General features: G+C 36.0%; 1 protein-coding gene across 1 annotated transcript; it reads right to left on the bottom strand.

Annotated features, from left to right (window-relative positions):
* Positions 1–352: 352 nt before the first annotated feature.
* Positions 353–14,542, bottom strand: LOC114300295 (ADP/ATP translocase At5g56450). Its single transcript, XM_028245167.2, has 2 exons — positions 13,828–14,542; positions 353–1,239 (listed from the first exon to the last, which is right to left on the bottom strand). Exons 1-2 carry the CDS (start codon positions 14,176–14,178, stop codon positions 607–609), a joined length of 984 nt encoding a protein of 327 aa, XP_028100968.2. The 5' UTR covers positions 14,179–14,542; the 3' UTR covers positions 353–606.
* Positions 14,543–18,161: the final 3,619 nt, after the last annotated feature.

Raw genomic sequence — 18,161 nt, 5'->3', positions numbered from 1 at the left:
TAGGGTCTAAAATCTAGATTGGAGGGCTCTGAGGTTCATCATGATTCCAACCTGCGGTAGAAGTCAGCCAATCAGTTCAAGTCTAAGCTCAGAAAATCCATAGTATAGACATAGGGTGTCGAGTCGAAGGGCTCCTCACTGATAGACTCTTCCTGCTTCAATAACTTCAACAAGGTCTCCCACACAATTTTTCACTGTTTTGAACTTTTTAAGGAGAAATAAACCGGAAACAACAATATCATCAACATTCACGATTCAAATCAAACACATTCTGCTGAGCAAAATTTATGTCGGAATCAACGATGAGCAAAGGATAATATATGATGAAGATGATCAACATTCACATCCAACAAATTCCAACTAGTTTCTCCTTCTTTTATTATTAACCAAAAAATCAACGGTGTAATGTAATGGTCACAGAACCTAAAACAAAAACAAAACTACATGGCAAATGTGCCTCATCTGCTATATATCACAAAACATCGACTGTATCAAGAACTCCATTTGTTGCTGCAACAATATTTCTGTTGCTCTGTTCTGTAGTTGCTCTATCCTACTCTAAAACCCTTTAAGATGAAGAGGCTGACAAAAAATAATTTTTTTTGGCTACAATCCACCCCAATTCATGAACTTCTTCACCTCATCGTACAAAACCAATATGGCAGCAGCACCGGTACTCCTAAACACATTTGAAACTGCTCCACGGTAAAAAGAGGCCACACCCTCCGTCCGATAAATCTTCCTCCAGCAGTCCATGGTGCTCCTATACATAGGCTGGTCTAACCCAGATTGCATCATCATTCGCCTCCGAACCGTGTCCAGCGGATACGACAGCAATCCGGCAGATGTCGTGACCGCCTGAGCCGCCACCCACCGCTTCCATAATGCTGCTTCTGGTTTAGATTCTTCTGACATCATCTCTTTAATGGTGTCAAAGCCTCCAAAGTAAAGGCCTCTGTGAACGACCATCCCATGAAGAGAGGCGGTAAGACCTCTGTAAATTCCTTGAAAACCTTCTCTGTTGCGTATAGTGGTTAGGAAATGATAGATGCCTCGAAACTGACGAGTGCTGGGCCTTCCGAGGTCAGCAGCAAGGCGGGTATGTGCAATGTCGAGTGGGTAGATGATGATCAGTGTCGTGCAACCAGCGGCAGCCCCGGCAATGAAGTTGGCAGGCGCACCAGATAGAAAATGATTCTCTTGAGAGTTGCCGCTACGTAAGATGTTTCGATAGAGATCCTGTGGGGAGAGAGAGAGAGAGAGAATTGGTCAAGGCCATCACTCATTGTAAATCAGGGTTATTAATAAAGTACATAGAAAAACATGCTCATTTAAACAAGAATTTTCATCAGTTATGTCTCAACGTCACAAATTACAATTACAGGATAGAAAGAATTCAAGGAAGACTGACATCAACATCTCGAGAAAGTTCTGATCAAAGTAAACCCCTAAAGAAAACTATACCTTTCCCATTCAACCAAGCAATAGATCCATGCTAAACAGTGACACAAATAATATCTGAAATTCAAGTGGCAGTTATTGTGTCATTTTTGGACATAGCTCATTTAGAGAGAGAGAGAGAGAGAGTGAGAGACAGTGTTTCGTAAGTGTTTGAGATATGACAGCTTAAATTATTCAAAATTAACATTCACATCACATTGTGCATTTGCCCCCGAAATTTGAAATTGGCCAATTTACTTTATCACTGTTTCAAGCAGAAAATTGAGTTCAATGCATTGCTTAGTAGAAGGGAAAATCTTCCAACTGGACTGTTGAGTGGAGTAAATTCTTCTCCACTAACCTTATTTTCAATGAAAACTTGTCTTCATTGAAGTAACTTCATTTCACCTCTGCCCACAATTTTTTTTTTTTTTTTTGGTTTTGAAAGAGAGTAATATAACAAGCAGAGAATTTTCTAGTTGCCCATATTAGTGTCAAGCTAATGTCACAGAGGTTAAAGAAGGAAATAGCAATAGCAAGTATTTCTACAACATACTACTTTCCTAACACAAATCTTTCTGATTCTCAAAAAACACACGGCACCGGAACCAATCAGGTATTCACTTCCAAGAGTAAAACTGTTACACACAAATACATGAACAGAGTCCAGAAGCTAATGTAAAAACTCAATGCATGTAATAAGTATATATATTACACTAAATTAAATATGTTCTTTATGCCCCCAAATACTCGGGCAAGTTTACTTGCTAGGGATCTTACAATTTTTATTTTAGTAACTCATTTATTACAAAGAAAGGTAAATAAATAAAATGCAAACAATGCACACAAGTTAAAAAAAATAAAATGACATACCATTTTTTATGAAGTTATATGACCTAGAGATGCTACATCAGTAAGGCATCATACAAAGTACTTTGTTATCATACTAGAAGGGGGGAAAAAGAAAAAGAGACTAAAAAAAGAAGAGATTTTTATCTTGCATGAAAAATGCCTGTAAATGATCCAAAATGACATTTCTAAAACTCTATTGGGGTGCCCCTCAAGACAGGTGGTGCTCCAAAAAACACTTCTCACATTTAATGGTAGTTGCCAAAATAGCATTGCCAAAACTATAATTTGGCATGCTACGGTAGCACATTGCCAAATTATAGCAATGATACTCCAATGGTGCAAAGCCATTTTCGCACAATCCCAACTAACTTTCCCTCCTATTTTTATGTGGTGTTTGGATACAGTTTTTTGAGTGATTTTAAAAATAAAAAAAATTCCTTTTATGACCTTTTAAAACTTTTCTCTAAAAAAAATTAAATATTATGGTTCTACCCGACTAGACAAATATCATCTCACTCTACTGAAACCCTAAACCATTCTCTCATTCTCTCTCTCTCTCTCTCTCTCTACCCTAAACCCTTCTGATCCAGTCCGATACATTTGAAATCAGATTCGATACTTTCAAAGCCCTTGAATCCCACTCACCCCCTCAAAACAGTAGATGATTATCACTCTGAGAAATCTCATCAATCTCTCCCTTTCTTCTCTCACTCTCCCCTACTCACCACCAAACCCTAGATCCTTTTGGATCTTCATCTCTTGATCTCACTCTAAATCAAGGTCGAAACCCTAATCGAAGATGAAGAAACCCTAAATCAATCCAAACAGACCAACCTCAAACCCTAACCTCAAACCCTACCAAGATGAAAACAAAGAAGATGAAGAAGAAGATTAAAAAACAAAGCACGAAGATGAAGAAGATGAAGCCGAAGCTTCAGAGTGCTGAAATCGTCTGAGAAATCCATCAAGCATCTTAAAATCCAGGTATTTTTTAGTATAAATTTGCTTCAAATTTATTGAGAATTGCTTGAGATAACTTCAAATTTGTTTTAAGTTGTTTGATTGTTGTTGAAATTTTTTAGCATGATTCTATTTTTTAGCTTGTGCCAAATAGTTTGAGAATTTTTTTTGTTAAATTTTTTTTAGCCTAATTCTGTTTAAAAAAGAATTTTGTGAATTTTGTTTTTAAAAAATTGGTAAATTCTGTTTTTAAAAAAAAAATGATATGTTTTGGGAATTTTTGCTGGGAAGGATGAGGGGGGAGGGAGGAAGCGGTTGGTTTTGGGTGAGTTGGCACATTTGGCAACTGCGGTTAGTTTTGGGTGAGTTGGCACATTTGGCATTTGCCAAATTTAGCAACTGCCATCTTCAACAATTGGAGAACCATTTTTGGTGCAAAGCTGCTATATTGTAACTTTGATAGCTCCAATGACAAACCATTGGAGATGCTCTTAGGGGTTCAATTACAAATAATAGAACATAATGTTGTATTGTGGAAGCATCCATAAAAGTTTATACAATTTTGTGACTGTATTTTGCTTGAAGAAAAAAACAAATGTTTGGCCATAATATTCTCAAGGATACTAAGAAGAATTATTGGAACCATACTAGCAGTTTTTTGTTTTTTTTTGTTTTTTTGATTGGCACTAGAGTGTCCAAATCAAAGCCTGACTAATCCCCATGGGTGCACAGGCCCTCGGCAAAGAGTTTCCTGCAAGTGCACCACGGTTAATTTAAGGATTTTCCCCTAGTTCGATAGCCCTAAGGAATTGTTAGCTCTTAGCCTGAACCTTGGAAGGAGCACACCCCCAAGACCCAAGGCCTTACCATTAGGCCTACCCCTTGGGGTTACCATACTAGTAGATTTTTAGTTGGTCTGTAAGCTTGAATATTCTAGAAAATTTATGCCACAACTACATATGCTTTATTTCACTTTTATTAAAAGGTATATTACCGTGCTATGTTCCACTTGACGGCTCTTCAAAACTTGTAGAAAGTTTGAGAGAGTATGTTCATAGAGGAAGCAAGATATTCAAATCCTTGCGAGTGGTGTAACTTGTAAGCATGGCAGCATTAGAAGAATACAAAGCCAAATGGAGTTCTACTTTTATACCACCTAGAATAAATTAATTGAGCTAAATGCAGTTCTACTTTTATACCACCAAGAATAAATTAATTGACACCATCAGAGCAACTACTAACATTGCAACTAGAATGGACACTTTCCTTTTCGCAAGTGTCAGCTATTTTAAAATGGGAAAAGTGGATATTCAGACATAATGCCACTTCTCTGTCCAGCTCTGCAAATTAGAACAGTATCCTCCTCCTGCTAATACTGAAGCCTCCATTAACAAAAAATGAATTGGTTTCATACATAGTACTTAAGGGCATGCTACTACGTTGTGCCAATAGTAGCAATATTGTTCTGCTTTTCCAACGTGAAAAACAAGTGTGCCTCTGTAACAATCTATCTAGATTACTAATAGCATGTATCACTATCGTTTCTCCTTACGTAATTAGCAGGACAATCACAATACTTTAAGACCTCTCAACAAATAAATTTAGATACATATTCATACTGTCAGTGTCAGCTCCCATGTGGGTAGGCTGACATCATCTGGTTTAGTCTCTGCTACTTACACACACAGTTGTCTTCCATGTTCCACACTAAATTCCAATGCACAAACATTGTGGCCTTTTGAGAGAGACCAAGAGAGAGGAGACTACTACTCAAGTGAGTGGAGATACCCTTTGGTCTCCCAACACTTAAATACTTCCTCTCTTTTACAGGAGACAGCAAATGGAAAATCTCTTATATTTTTTAGTAGGGCTAGGGCTAGGGCAACTCAATCTATTCTCTCCAAGTTCAGGAGGGTGAAGTGTCTAGCTTTGGGGGTCACATCAAATCACTGAAAGGCCTTGGTGATTCTCCAGCTTGGTAATCTGAAGATTTATGTCCATCTTTTCCACATGAGCACAAGTACATGTGACAAAACTTGTGTAATGTAATAATACAAATAGTTTACATGACTAATGCATGTAAAAGCAACCATTTAGAGTATGCAACACACAAGTCAATTGTGTGAATAAGTGGGAAAGACTAAATCACATAACATCAGCCTACCCATATGGGTGCTGACAACATCTCCCACTCACAAATGATGGGTACGCCACAAATTAGTCTGCTCCCATCTTCCATCTAATCATCTCATCATACAAAAATAAAGCATGTGACTTGAGGAGAATGTGATATGCATTGTTGATACCTTATTGACTGTGTAATTTTTGAGACTCTTATGGAGTATCTTATATATTTTTTCTATGGATGTGGATTGGAATTATAGTATGATGAATACTACATTTTTGTATGTCACTAGTTTGAGATTGCCCCTCTCACACGGGTGATCACCTTGGCACTTAGATAGCGGGCAGGATGAGACATTATATCTTGGCGCTTAAAGAACAAACAAGATAAGCATTTTGCTGCTTATAGATCAAACAAGACTGGTTCATTTTTAGATGTCGCCTTAGATGGACGAAGATAAGATTTTTAAGAGTCGAATCTTAAGTCATTCCACACAAATTCATAAAGCCTAAATAAAGTCAAATGTGAGGTCTTAGACAAGCACTCGATAAGCAACTCAGCTAAGAAACTCAAGTTAGGCCCTTGCAAATTGACTAGACTGAGATTTGCACAGGTTTGGGTATGATAGATCCAATCTAGTGGGAGCTCTACTTCAGCATATGCATCATATTGTATGTGATATCGTCAACTGTTGAGGGAGTGGTTGGATGATCCTTGTTTGTTATTCATTAGATTGTGTGAAATTTGGTATTAGACCTTGTGATTTAGCCGGAAAGTGTAATCGAGGAAGTAGCTAACAATCTTAGGGTCCATTGATTGAAGAATGAATGCTGGAAGCAAGATCCTTCTCTAGATTCATTGATTCACAAAGATCACAGAGAAAAAGGCTCAACAATGGTTGATGCGAAATGAATGCCCAAGATTGGAAGAAGAATATAAACTCAAAATTCTATTCAATGTGTTTAGTTTCAGTTTTTTGAATTCAGTTTTTTGAAAATTGAGTTTTTTGTTTTTCGAGTTTTTTTATTTTTAGTGAATATTTTTAAAATTTAAAACATTTTTTTTACTTTTTTAGATGCACCTTACTTAGATGTATCTAAAAAATAAAATATTTAGAAAAAATATTTTAAAAAATTAATAAATACACAAAAATACAAAAAATATACTTAATTTTTGTATTTTTAGTATTTAGTGAATTTTTTAAAGATTTTTTTCACAAAAATTGAAACAAACATGTTGATTAATTCTCCAAAGAACTGATCATCCTGAAGGCTTACAATAATTGTTTATAATGAAAACAGACCTAACATTACTAGGAAATAATCGAAATTGGTAGTTCCTTACCTAGCAACACAGAAATAAGTAAATTTAACAAAACTTACCAAAAATGAAAATCTTGAAACCAATAAAGAAACTATTAATTTAGGTTGCCACACTGAAGGCAGATTTGACAGTGACTACTATACTAAGAGCAATTGAAGATTGCAAAACTTTCCAAAAATAAAAAAAAATCTCAAAATTGATGGCCTAAACAATGAAATTTGCCATCAATCCGACGGGGTCCATGGTGAAGAGATGGATTGTGTTCAGAATGACGTTCCAATCAACCCACCAAATATCATGTGATTCTGCGCATGTGTTGTTTGAATTCTACTAGTGTCGTTTGCCTTGTTTGGCCATAGGCTTGTCCACATGGCCCTAGAATTGCATAACCAAGCATGCTAAATCACTTTGGGTTTGTGTAATCAGTTGTGTACAACAATGTTTTTGCAATCAATTGAGTTAGAGTTAGTGTCATCAAATGGGAAGGTAAAAGAAGATGAAGTAGTCAAGGGTAATACAGTTTTTATTTTATTTTATTTTACTTGAGCCTTTTTTTGGCCAAAACTCCAAACTCGCATGTGTAGCACCTTTCATGAATTTGATTGGAAAGTGTATCTTGCACTTTAGTCCAAAATTACAAGGGAAGTCTCTGCATATATTTGAATCATATGTGAGTAAAATGCTACTACGAAGAAGAATGGACACGGACATGTGATATGACACAAATACGACACGGACACACTAATACGCGAATTTTTTAAAAATGCAAGACATGACACGTGGAAGACAAGCACAAAATAGCTAATTTTATATATTTATTATATGTTATATATAAGAATATATCATTCAAAGATAATAAAAAAATGTAATATAACACTTAGTTTTATAAATTTACATTGCTTTTGTTTTATTATTGTATCTTAAGGCCTCGTTTGGGAACATGCTAATTTAGTAACTTTTTGACTATTTAGCTAAAATATGAGCTAAAAAAAACTAGTATGCTTGGGATGAATTTTTGATTTTTTACAAAAAGATGTACAAAAAGTAGAGAGAAAAGAGAATATTTGACTTTTTGGTATAAGTTGTTGGCTTTTTGGCCTTTTTAGTAACTTTTTGGCTAAACCGGTCGCTTCCCAAACGAGGCCTTAGTCTAAACTTATTCATGTGTTTCTAATCAATGGACACGCGTGTCCTATAAGTATCCGAAGAGTGTTCGGTTTTAAATTTTTTTTTAAAAATAGGACATGTTTCGATGAGTATCGAACACATGTCGAGAAGTGTCTAAAGAGTGTCGGTATCCAACACGGACATGACACAACACGGATACACCACCTTCTTAGAAGTGTCTGTGCTTCTTGACTTTGCTGGCAGTATGCAATTGAAACAGTCCACTTAAAAATGGTTAACGACAAGCAGTAAACGGACTTCAATAATAAATTTTAACCTTTCCATTTTAAGTGAATAGCTCCAAAAGCGAAGTTTCCTTATCAAACCACCAGATAGGTAATCCAAGAGAAGAGTGTAAGAATTTATGTATTATTGATTAATGTATATTGATTTCTATTACAATGATTCATGATTCCTATATATAGAAGAGGGTGAGTGTGTAGTAGGTAAGAAGTAGGTGAAGTGGAGGTGGTAGTGGTGTAGTGGGTTAGGTTTAGTGGAGTAGGTGAGGTGGTAGTGGTGTAGTGGGTTAGGTTTAGTGGAGTAGGTTTAAGTGGGTGAAGGTTTAGTGGAGTAGGTGAGGTGGTAGTGGTGTAGTGGGTTAGGTTTAGTGGAGTAGGTTTAAGTGGGTGAAGTAGGTGGAGAGTAGGTGGATTTTAACAGCCCCCCGCAAACTCAAGGGGGATAGGAACTAACCAACTTGAGTTTGGAGAGAGTAACAAAACAAGAAAATACATAAAAATAAAAGAGGATAAGAGACACTGTATGGTCGTGTCAGACCATTGGTGAAGACACTGGATGGTGGTGTCATAACGTTGTAGAGGACACTGTATGGGGGTGTCATAACCATGTAGAGGACACTGTATGGTGGTGTCATAACGGTGTAGAGGACACTGGATGGCGGTGTCAGACCGATGTAGAAGACAGTTTATGGGGTCATGTCGGACCGTTGTAGCAGACAAGGTTGTGACAGTTGTGGTGACAGTTTACGGAGTCTTGCTGGACCCTTGTAGAAACTAACCGGAATCAATGTCGGGACAGTTTACAGAGTCTTGTCGGACCCATAAAGGAGCTAACCGGAATCAATGTCGGGACAGTTTACAGAGTCTTGTCGGACCCATAAAGGAGCTAACCGGAATTAATGTCGGGACAGTTTACAGAGTCTTGTCGGACCCATAAAGGAGCTAACCGGAATCAATGTCGAGACAGTTTACAGAGTCTTGTCGGACCCATGAAGGAGCTAACCGGAATCAATGTCAGGACAGTTTATAGGGTCATGTCGGACAGTTGTAAAAGTTGCACCCTCAAAAGGTGTGCCCAATCTTTCAAAAGGCGTGCCATCAAAAGGCGTGCCCAATTCATCAAAAGGCGTGCCATCAAAAGGCGCGCCCATATTGTCGGCGAGCGTCGAGCGGCGCATGATGCGCGTGTCTGCCGCTTCGTCATGTTCTATATAAATCAATGCGGAGGCTAAGGCAGAAAACCTGCTAAAATCTTCTGAAAAACTCTTCCTTGCCTGAGAGAGAAACTCTGTAATACGCTGTAACCAACCCGTCTCTGAAACACTCAGCAACATGGCCTCTTCTTCCCGTCCAGCTACCCAAAACATGGCCTCCTCTTCCCGTGGTCTGCTCACGCTCTTTCCAGAACTGAACGAGCTCACAAGAGAAATAATTGGTGCGGTGGCCAGTGAACCTCAACCAAACACCTCTGGTTTTGCTCCGTTGAACTTTCCGATGCGGTCGGTGGAGCAAAAAATGGCGGTGCAAACTGATATTGAGGCCAATCAGTATACTCTGAAGTCATGTGTGGAAACCATGACTGCGGTCACAAACTTGTCGCACCGGCTGCAGAGCAGGACAAATGAGGTGCAACAGTTAAACTCCCAACTGGCTCTGCTCCAACGCATGTATAAGGATGCGCGAGCAGAGATAAGTGTGCTAAAGACAGAAAACAAGGAGCTGAAGCGGAAGGCCACCGTGATGTTCCGATTTGGAGGTCCACCATATGCTGTAGTGGAGGAGCAGGGAGGAGGCAACTTGCTTGGTGGTCTAGGAAGCACGGAGGCAACACCGGCAAGGACCACCCAGGACGGAGGCAAGAAGAAAAGACCGGCGGCTGAGTAGAGAAGAAAAATCCCACTGTGGGTGTGGTAGTTTTGTTTTTGTTTTTGTGGGTTTTTTTTTTTTTTTTTTTTTTTGATGTAAAAGTGTGATCGGGGTTGATCCCCTGATATGAATAAAATGACAAGGTTGTGGAATGTTGTTGGTGTTGGGTCCATGGAGAGAGAGAGAGAGGGATGTCCAAGAAGCTTGTGCTTTTGACAGTTACACATTACCCAAGCTGTATGTGAAGATGCATGTTACTGTCTTACACTTCTGCAGGCTTGGTATTCTTTGTGGGGCACTTGCAACACGTGACATTGAAAATTGTATTCGAAAATGATGACATCTCCAACATGAAACGTCTTGGAAGCAGCCCAGGCCTTGTAATCAATATTCCCAATGATAGTTCAACCAGCGGAGTCCCCAACCTTGTACACTGCTGCCATTGAAACCTTCAAGCCAGCAAACATGGCTACCAACAACAGAGCCACAGCTCTACACCCCACACCCAAATCCATGGCTAAGAGAGAGAGAGCAAATCGGGAAAAAAACAGCAGTGACGAGCAGAAAAACAGCGCCAGAAACGCCAACGACGACGACGAGTAAGAGTACAACCACGGATATGTGAGAGGCGAGGTGAACGGCGATAGAGGCTAGACGATGCTGCGGGTGCCGCTGCCGACATAGCGGAGGAGGGGTGTAAGAAAATGTTGAAGAAGTCAAGGTATGTGTAGAAAATAAGCAGAATAGGTTGAGGTCCGGCGGGCGACCAAGGCGAGGTTGCCGCCCGCCGGTGAAGCGAGAAATAGTAAGGTCTTAACCTTGCTCTGATACCATGTAAGAATTTATGTATTATTGATTAATGTATATTGATTTCTATTACAATGATTCATGATTCCTATATATAGAAGAGGGTGAGTGTGTAGTAGGTAAGAAGTAGGTGAAGTGGAGGTGGTAGTGGTGTAGTGGGTTAGGTTTAGTGGAGTAGGTGAGATGGTAGTGGTGTAGTGGGTTAGGTTTAGTGGAGTAGGTTTAAGTGGGTGAAGGTTTAGTGGAGTAGGTGAGGTGGTAGTGGTGTAGTGGGTTAGGTTTAGTGGAGTAGGTTTAAGTGGGTGAAGTAGGTGGAGAGTAGGTGGATTTTAACAAAGAGCATAAGCAAGAAATGTCGAGGTGCACACAAGCTAATCCAGACACCCGATTAACAAAAAAAAAAAAAAAAATAGAAGAAGAAAAACATAAAGTAAATGTTGACTTTACTGGCAATATGCAATTGGAACAGTCCACTTATAAATGGTAACGACAAGCAGTAAAAGGACAATTTTAATAAATTTCAACATTTCCATTTTCAGTGAATAGCTCCAAAAGGAAAGTTTCATTATCAGACACTTGATAGGCAACCCAAGACAAGAGCATAAGCAAGAAATGTCGATGTGCACACAAGCAGGTCCGAACACCCAATTATCCACAAAAATAAATAATAAAAATAATGTAAATGTTGACTAAGAAGCATGGACACGGACACGGACACAGACACGGACACGAACACGCCGACACGTCAATTTTCAAAAAATGCAGGGCATGACACGTGGAGGACACGCACGAAATATATACTTATAAATATATATTATATATAAAAATATATCATTTAAAAATAATAAAAAGAATGCAATATAACACTTACCTTTATAAATTTACAATGTTCGTGTTTTATTATTGTATCTTAAGTTATTTAATTCAAACTTATTTATGTATGTCCAATCGATGGACACGTGTGTCCTCTAAGTATCCGAAAATGTTCGGATTTAAATTTTTTTTAAAAAATAGGACACGTTTTCGACGAGTGTTGAACCCGTGTCAGGAAGTGTCCAACGAGTGTCGGTATCAGACACATACACTACATGGATACGCCACCTTCTTAGAAGTGTCCGTACTTCTTAGCTCCCACCCTTAACCACGGGGGGGTAAACTGAATTTTTCCTTTAAAATTTTAACAATACATGATGAGATGTAATAACAACGCCCACTTAGTACACATTAATGTGTGTTTGGGAGGGTAAAGATTAAGTCCACACCTAACCTTTGGCATAATACACAAAGTGGTGGTCCCTAGACTTGAACCCATAACCTCAAGGTTATTAGGCCAAGTCTTAACCATTGAACCAATGGTCACCCCTAATACATGATGAGATGTAATTTGTAAAAAGTCTTATGATAGAGATTATACCTTATTAAGCAAATTAAGAACTCCTGATTCTGTTTGTTATTGCCTGACAGTAGGATCTCTGATTACTTATGCTTGACAGTTAGTCAGGCATTCATCCAGCGCCTCAAAAAACCATTTGCAGTAGCATCTCAAACTGTACATATCCCTCTTTTCCTTGACTTTCGAATTTTCTCAAATATCTTTCTTTGATAACTCATAATATTCCTTAGTTGCCACTTTCGCGTCAATCTAAATCTTAGGTCTATAATTCTTAAATTAACCTAGACTACACATGTAACTGCAAGGAAAGCTAACTTTACTTTTCTGAAAAAAGGATTGTTGGCTATATGTATGTTATGTAACTTGGTCGAGTCTTTGACATCAAACAAAGAAAGTAGACACGTACCAAAAGAAGAGTTTCTGAAAAAAGAGTAGTTTCTGAAGAAATGGAAGACTATAATCATGTACGCAGTCGACAATATGAGTGGCTTACAATCCTGATATTCATATCATATCTGTTGGAAGCCACACACACACACACACACACACACACATACACACACCAAAAAAAAAAAAAAAAAAAAAGAGAGTTTTAAGAGTGCGCTACGAAAACAGGGATATCCCTGATCAAATTGAGTGGCAAAAATTTCAAAATCTAGTTACTTGTATCCCAACACAAGGAGTGTTGTGTTGGGTAGATAAGAACCAGTACAGAACTCAAAAACCCATACAGACATGGACTTGGAAGGTTTCCTATGAATATGGGGGAGTTGCCCCCAAAAGCATGTCTTAGATAAAGTATATAGAAAATGGGATTTATGTAGCCACAACCAAATAGTTAGAACACAGGCTTTGCCATAGAGCATTTAAAACAAGATTCAGAGACAAGTTAAAAGAAAACTCATCACTTGGAGCCAGCCTTTTAGAAATAATTATAAATCAACTAGTCTAACAGCTATAGTACAGTTCTCCAGATGTTTAAGCAATTGAAATGCATAAAATCTTAACAAGACAATATGCCCATAGAAGGAATCACTTTTGCCATGTACCATAAACCACTATACGTTCCATAGAGAACTTTTCTCAGGGAAAAAAAACTCCTTGAAAGCTAAAGAACCCTAATGAAATATAACTTAATTTTTTAGAAAAAAAAAGAAAGAAAGAAAGAACGTAATCTTGAATGCCTCACCCAAATCACATAAAACCATTTTGATTTAGAAACCCATGTTGCATTTACTAATAATCTTCATTCACTACAGACTGGTTAAAATACATCAAGTGAAATTTGACACCAATCACTGCTGCCATGTTAACAATTTCCTCTATAGCTCACATCATCAATAAACCTAAAAAAAAAAAAATTATAAAAAAAAAAGTCACCAGGCTAAAATTTCTATATCTCCCATCATATTTACATGATTGATGGATGATTCAACACCCAAATCACAGTATTAAAATCTTTCCACACATTATAACTCAATTTGACAAAGCTTCCATTAGATTCCATCAGAAGAATTTCCACCCCAAACCATTAAATTCCAGCTTAAAGTCGTTTCAAGAACATTTCCATGATTTTTGAAACAGACCCACAAATATATATATATATATATATATAGGCATATCTAAATGGGTAATGGATTAAAAGCACACACCTTGAGTGAAAAATTGAGGGCGACTGAAGGGTAATAGCGAAGAACGCTGCTACCATTGCCTCTCCATAGAGAGAGAATGCCTTCTTCTCTGACCGTACGGACTATGCAATCCACCATCCCCTTGAACCTCCTGTGAGGACCCGAGACGATTGCTATGTTGCTCTCCTGGGTCTGCAATAGGAGCTTTGACCTCTCGATTGGAGCCACAATCGTGTGCACCAAGCCGCCCATCACCGCACCGGCAATCAGATCCCTGTGGAAATTCGTCAACCAATCGTAGGGCCCTAATTTTGAGCTCGATTTCCTCGCTTCTTCTCCCTCATCTTCTTCTTCCACCACCATCCTCTGCATCTCCTCCCAGTTCTCTCTCTCTCTCTCTCTAGAATACACAAATACAGGTTATGTTTCTCTCTCCTGTTTTTGTATCGATTGGAATATATGCGAGTGCTGTGAATTTATATATATATATATATATAAACTTCCCTATATAGGGATTGTGTGTGAACTTGCTCGATTATTTAAATTTTATATTAATGTATTATTGAAGTTTCAAGACACAAAAGTTGCTTTCTCTCTTATTTGGGAAATGAAGTTCCCCCTTCTTCTTGACTCTCTCTCTCTCTCTCTCTCTCTCTCTCTCTCTCTCTATAAAAAACTGTTTGCATAACGGAATTTCACTCTACCCAATTCATTTTGGAAAATTTTCGCCAAAATTGATTCTTTCATGAAAATAATAGTCTAATTTATTTTGGTTTATAAATCCTATGAGATTATCTACACCCAACTTTTTTAATTTTTTAGTCAAATTAAAATTATTTCATTATTTTAGCTACTCACCTTTTAACACCTACTGCATCAAACTCTTTATTCTAACTTTTTATTATTATTTTCTTATTGTGTTTGTTAATTTTTTTTTTTTTTATTAAATTGATAAATTACCAATCAAACAGTTCTTAAAAAAAGCAAAAAAAAAAATGCCGTCGACCAGTTGACCGGCCGGACTTCTGGACGGATATCCGGTAATGCACAAGTAGCGATAAACAATATCTCGCTTGTTGTAACGAGTTATTGTAGTGTTCGTAAATTTTGACGAGTTGCAAGTGAGTTTGATGCGGTTGATTTTTTTGAAGTTTTTAGCTAAAAAATAAATTTGAAGAGCTTGATGCAGATGTTCTAAAAAGGAGGTACATAATTAAATATAGACAGAATAAAATTTATTTTATTTCCTAAATAATATTACTCATGCATATATATATATCTCACAAATTTGAAATTTGCATGATTCCTTAGTTTGTAATTAGTGTCATCGAAGTACTTTTGAAAGTCTCAAAATTTGTGATCTTCTTCATTCATTAATCACCGAAAGCGAAACTAGCAAGTCATAATTTAATCGTCTGAGTTGGAAGAAATTGATAAGAAGATAAGGCAATCATTGTTTGTTTCTTCTCATGTACCTTAAACTAGGCTTGTGCCAACATCATTGTTCATTAATTCAATAACTTTTCACTTTTATTTTATTTTACAAGTTTAGAAATGTTGTGTATTTGTATTTTTTTGTTCATTCATCTAATATGCCTCTGTTTGGCAAGTTGGTTCTTGGGTTTTTTTGGCTATTTTAGCCACAAAAGACAAAATAGGCTATTTTAGCCATAACAAACAAAACATCACATCCAACCCATAATCATTACATTCTTCTCTCACAAAAAAATTCAAAAAAGCCAAAAAGCCAAAAAGTCCTTCCCAAATCAAGCTTTTAAGCCCAGGCTAAAATAGCCAAAAAAGTCAAAAAGCCAAAAAGCCAACCCACTTCCCAAACGGAGGCTATGTACTATTTCTTTTATAAAGTAAAATTTTACTCTGGTTAATAACAATAAACTTTAATTGTTGATATGCTTAACGACAATAAATTTTACTACCATGAATGATACTACGATATCGCCTACTCTAGTAATGATAAAATAAAATTTTACTGTAAAACAGGGTAAAATTTTACTGTCTATATGTCAATTTCGATGGTATTTTTTTTTAAAGAATTTTATACTCAACCTAGATTTATTTATTTATTTGATAGATCTTAAAGAGATGATTCTAAAAATATAAATTTTATTAAAAAAACGACATATAGATCAAAAATTATATTATTTTAAAGTTTAAAATATTAAATTAGCCACTAAAGATATTTTGGTAATAATGATATGTACTGAACGTTTTAATAAATTTTTTTTGTACTTGTCCTTAATATATTAAAATTTTATTATAAAAAAGTTTTGACCAAATCTCCCATTCATTTTCCTATGCCAGTTTTCCCCTCAAATATATATATATATAAGGGGTTAATTATAATAAAAAAATACCAAGATTTCACGTATTTTTCACTTTAAATTATAATATTTTAATTTCAACAAACTAAATTATGGAGTTCCATCCGTGTTTTAATATGCCACCTCTACTCATCTCCGTTTGTGTAAGGTAAATGCTGAGATTTAAAGTGAAAAAATGCATGAAAATTTAGAGATTTTTTCGTAATTAATTATTTTTTTAAAATTAAAATCACTAAAAATTAAAAGGGTTAATTACACACAAAAAAAAAAAAAAAAAAAACCCAAGTTTCACAAGTTTTTCACTTTAAACTCCAGTATTTTATTCTCTATTACCTTACGTTGATAGAGATGGACAAATGAAGCACATTGAAATAAGCATAGAATTTCATGATTTAATTTGTCGAAATTAAAACACTATGATTTAAAATGAAAAACATGTGAAATTTTAGAGTTTTTTTTTTTTTTTTTTGGAATTAACCAAAAAAAAAATTTACTTGTGGAACATAAATAACAGAAAATAATTGTCAGTATATGATGAATTAAAAGTAGGGTATGGCTTCTGTCCAGTCCGGGATCAGACTGGACCGTGCTGTTGGGCCCGTGGGGAGCCACCACGGGTCCCGTTTTGATAATCTGAACCGTTAATGTATAAAAATCATCGAGTACTATATGCCTGTAAAAAATCACGTTGATCGGATATCAATAGCTATGTGATCAAAACAATTTTTTGTCAACTGTTAATTTGTTCACCGTCTAATTTTTTTAATACGAAACTGATTTGATCATATAGCTATCAATATCCGATCAACGTGATTTTTAACAGGCATATAATACTCGACGAGTTCTACATATTCAATGGTTCAGATTATCAAAACAGGACCCGTGGTGGATCTTCACAGACTCAACAATACGGTCCAATCCGATCCCGAACTGGACAGAAGCCATACCCTTAAAAGTAAGTGTAACCCTTCTACAAAAACAAGAAGGTAAGTGTAAGTGCAATACTACTGTGAGTAATGTTATATAAGTAAAAATATTCATACTTTTTTTTATTTCAAAATATTAGTTCTTTATTTTTTTTATTGTCTCAAAATATTAATCTTTTTTCAAAAATCAAGGACTAAAATAATGTGAATTTTCTATTTTGTCCTTATTTTAAATTCGTTAATAATACAAAAAATATAATTATGACAATTGATATTCTCAAAAAAAATGTATCATCAAAGGATAATTTTGAAAAATTAATATTTTTAAGAGTTATGCTAGGGACTCTAAATATTCTATCAAATCTCTCACATAGGTGTGGGACCCACACACATGTGGATTTCTATGAATCTCACCCCATGTGAGAGGTTTGGTAAAATATTTGGTAGAATATTTAGGATACATAACATTTCTCTATTTTTAAAGTGTAATAATTATACTACAAAAAAAATTTAGATTCCCCAAAATGGACTATTATTTTGGGACGGAGGGAGTACATAATTTTTATATTTAGGCCTCGTTTGGAAACATGCTAATTTAGTAACTTTTTGGTTATTTTGCTAAAATATGAGTTAAAAAAAACTAGTATGTTTGGGATGACTTTTTAGTTTTTTACGAAAAGATGTACAAAAAGTAGAGAGAAAAGAGAATCTTTGACTTTTTTGTATGGGTTGTTGGCTTTTTAGCTAATTTAATAACTTTTTAGCTTTTTTGCTAAAAAGAAGGGTTCCCAAACGAGACCTTAATGGTATGCCTCATTGTAAACTTTTTACTTCAAAACAAAACACCATTAAAGACAAATTTATTTACAATATATAACATTACGACATTATTTTTGTCAAACTTTTTGTTTAAATTTTATATATGTTTAGTATTTTCACATTATTACTACACAAAAATATATCAAGAAAATTGATAGTTTGATTAAGATTTAATGCTAAATACGAGCTTCGTAATACATTTGGTTGAATTTATCATTTTTAGTGCACTAAGAGCATTTTCAATGTTTAACTCTTTTTTTTATTTATC

This window comes from Camellia sinensis, chromosome 11 (genome assembly GCF_055761805.1).
Source record: "Camellia sinensis isolate YWXY chromosome 11, ASM5576180v1, whole genome shotgun sequence".
Classification (NCBI taxonomy): Eukaryota; Viridiplantae; Streptophyta; class Magnoliopsida; order Ericales; family Theaceae; genus Camellia; species Camellia sinensis.
The sequence above is the reverse complement of the archived record's forward strand: the minus strand, read 5'-3'. Positions and strand labels throughout refer to the sequence as shown.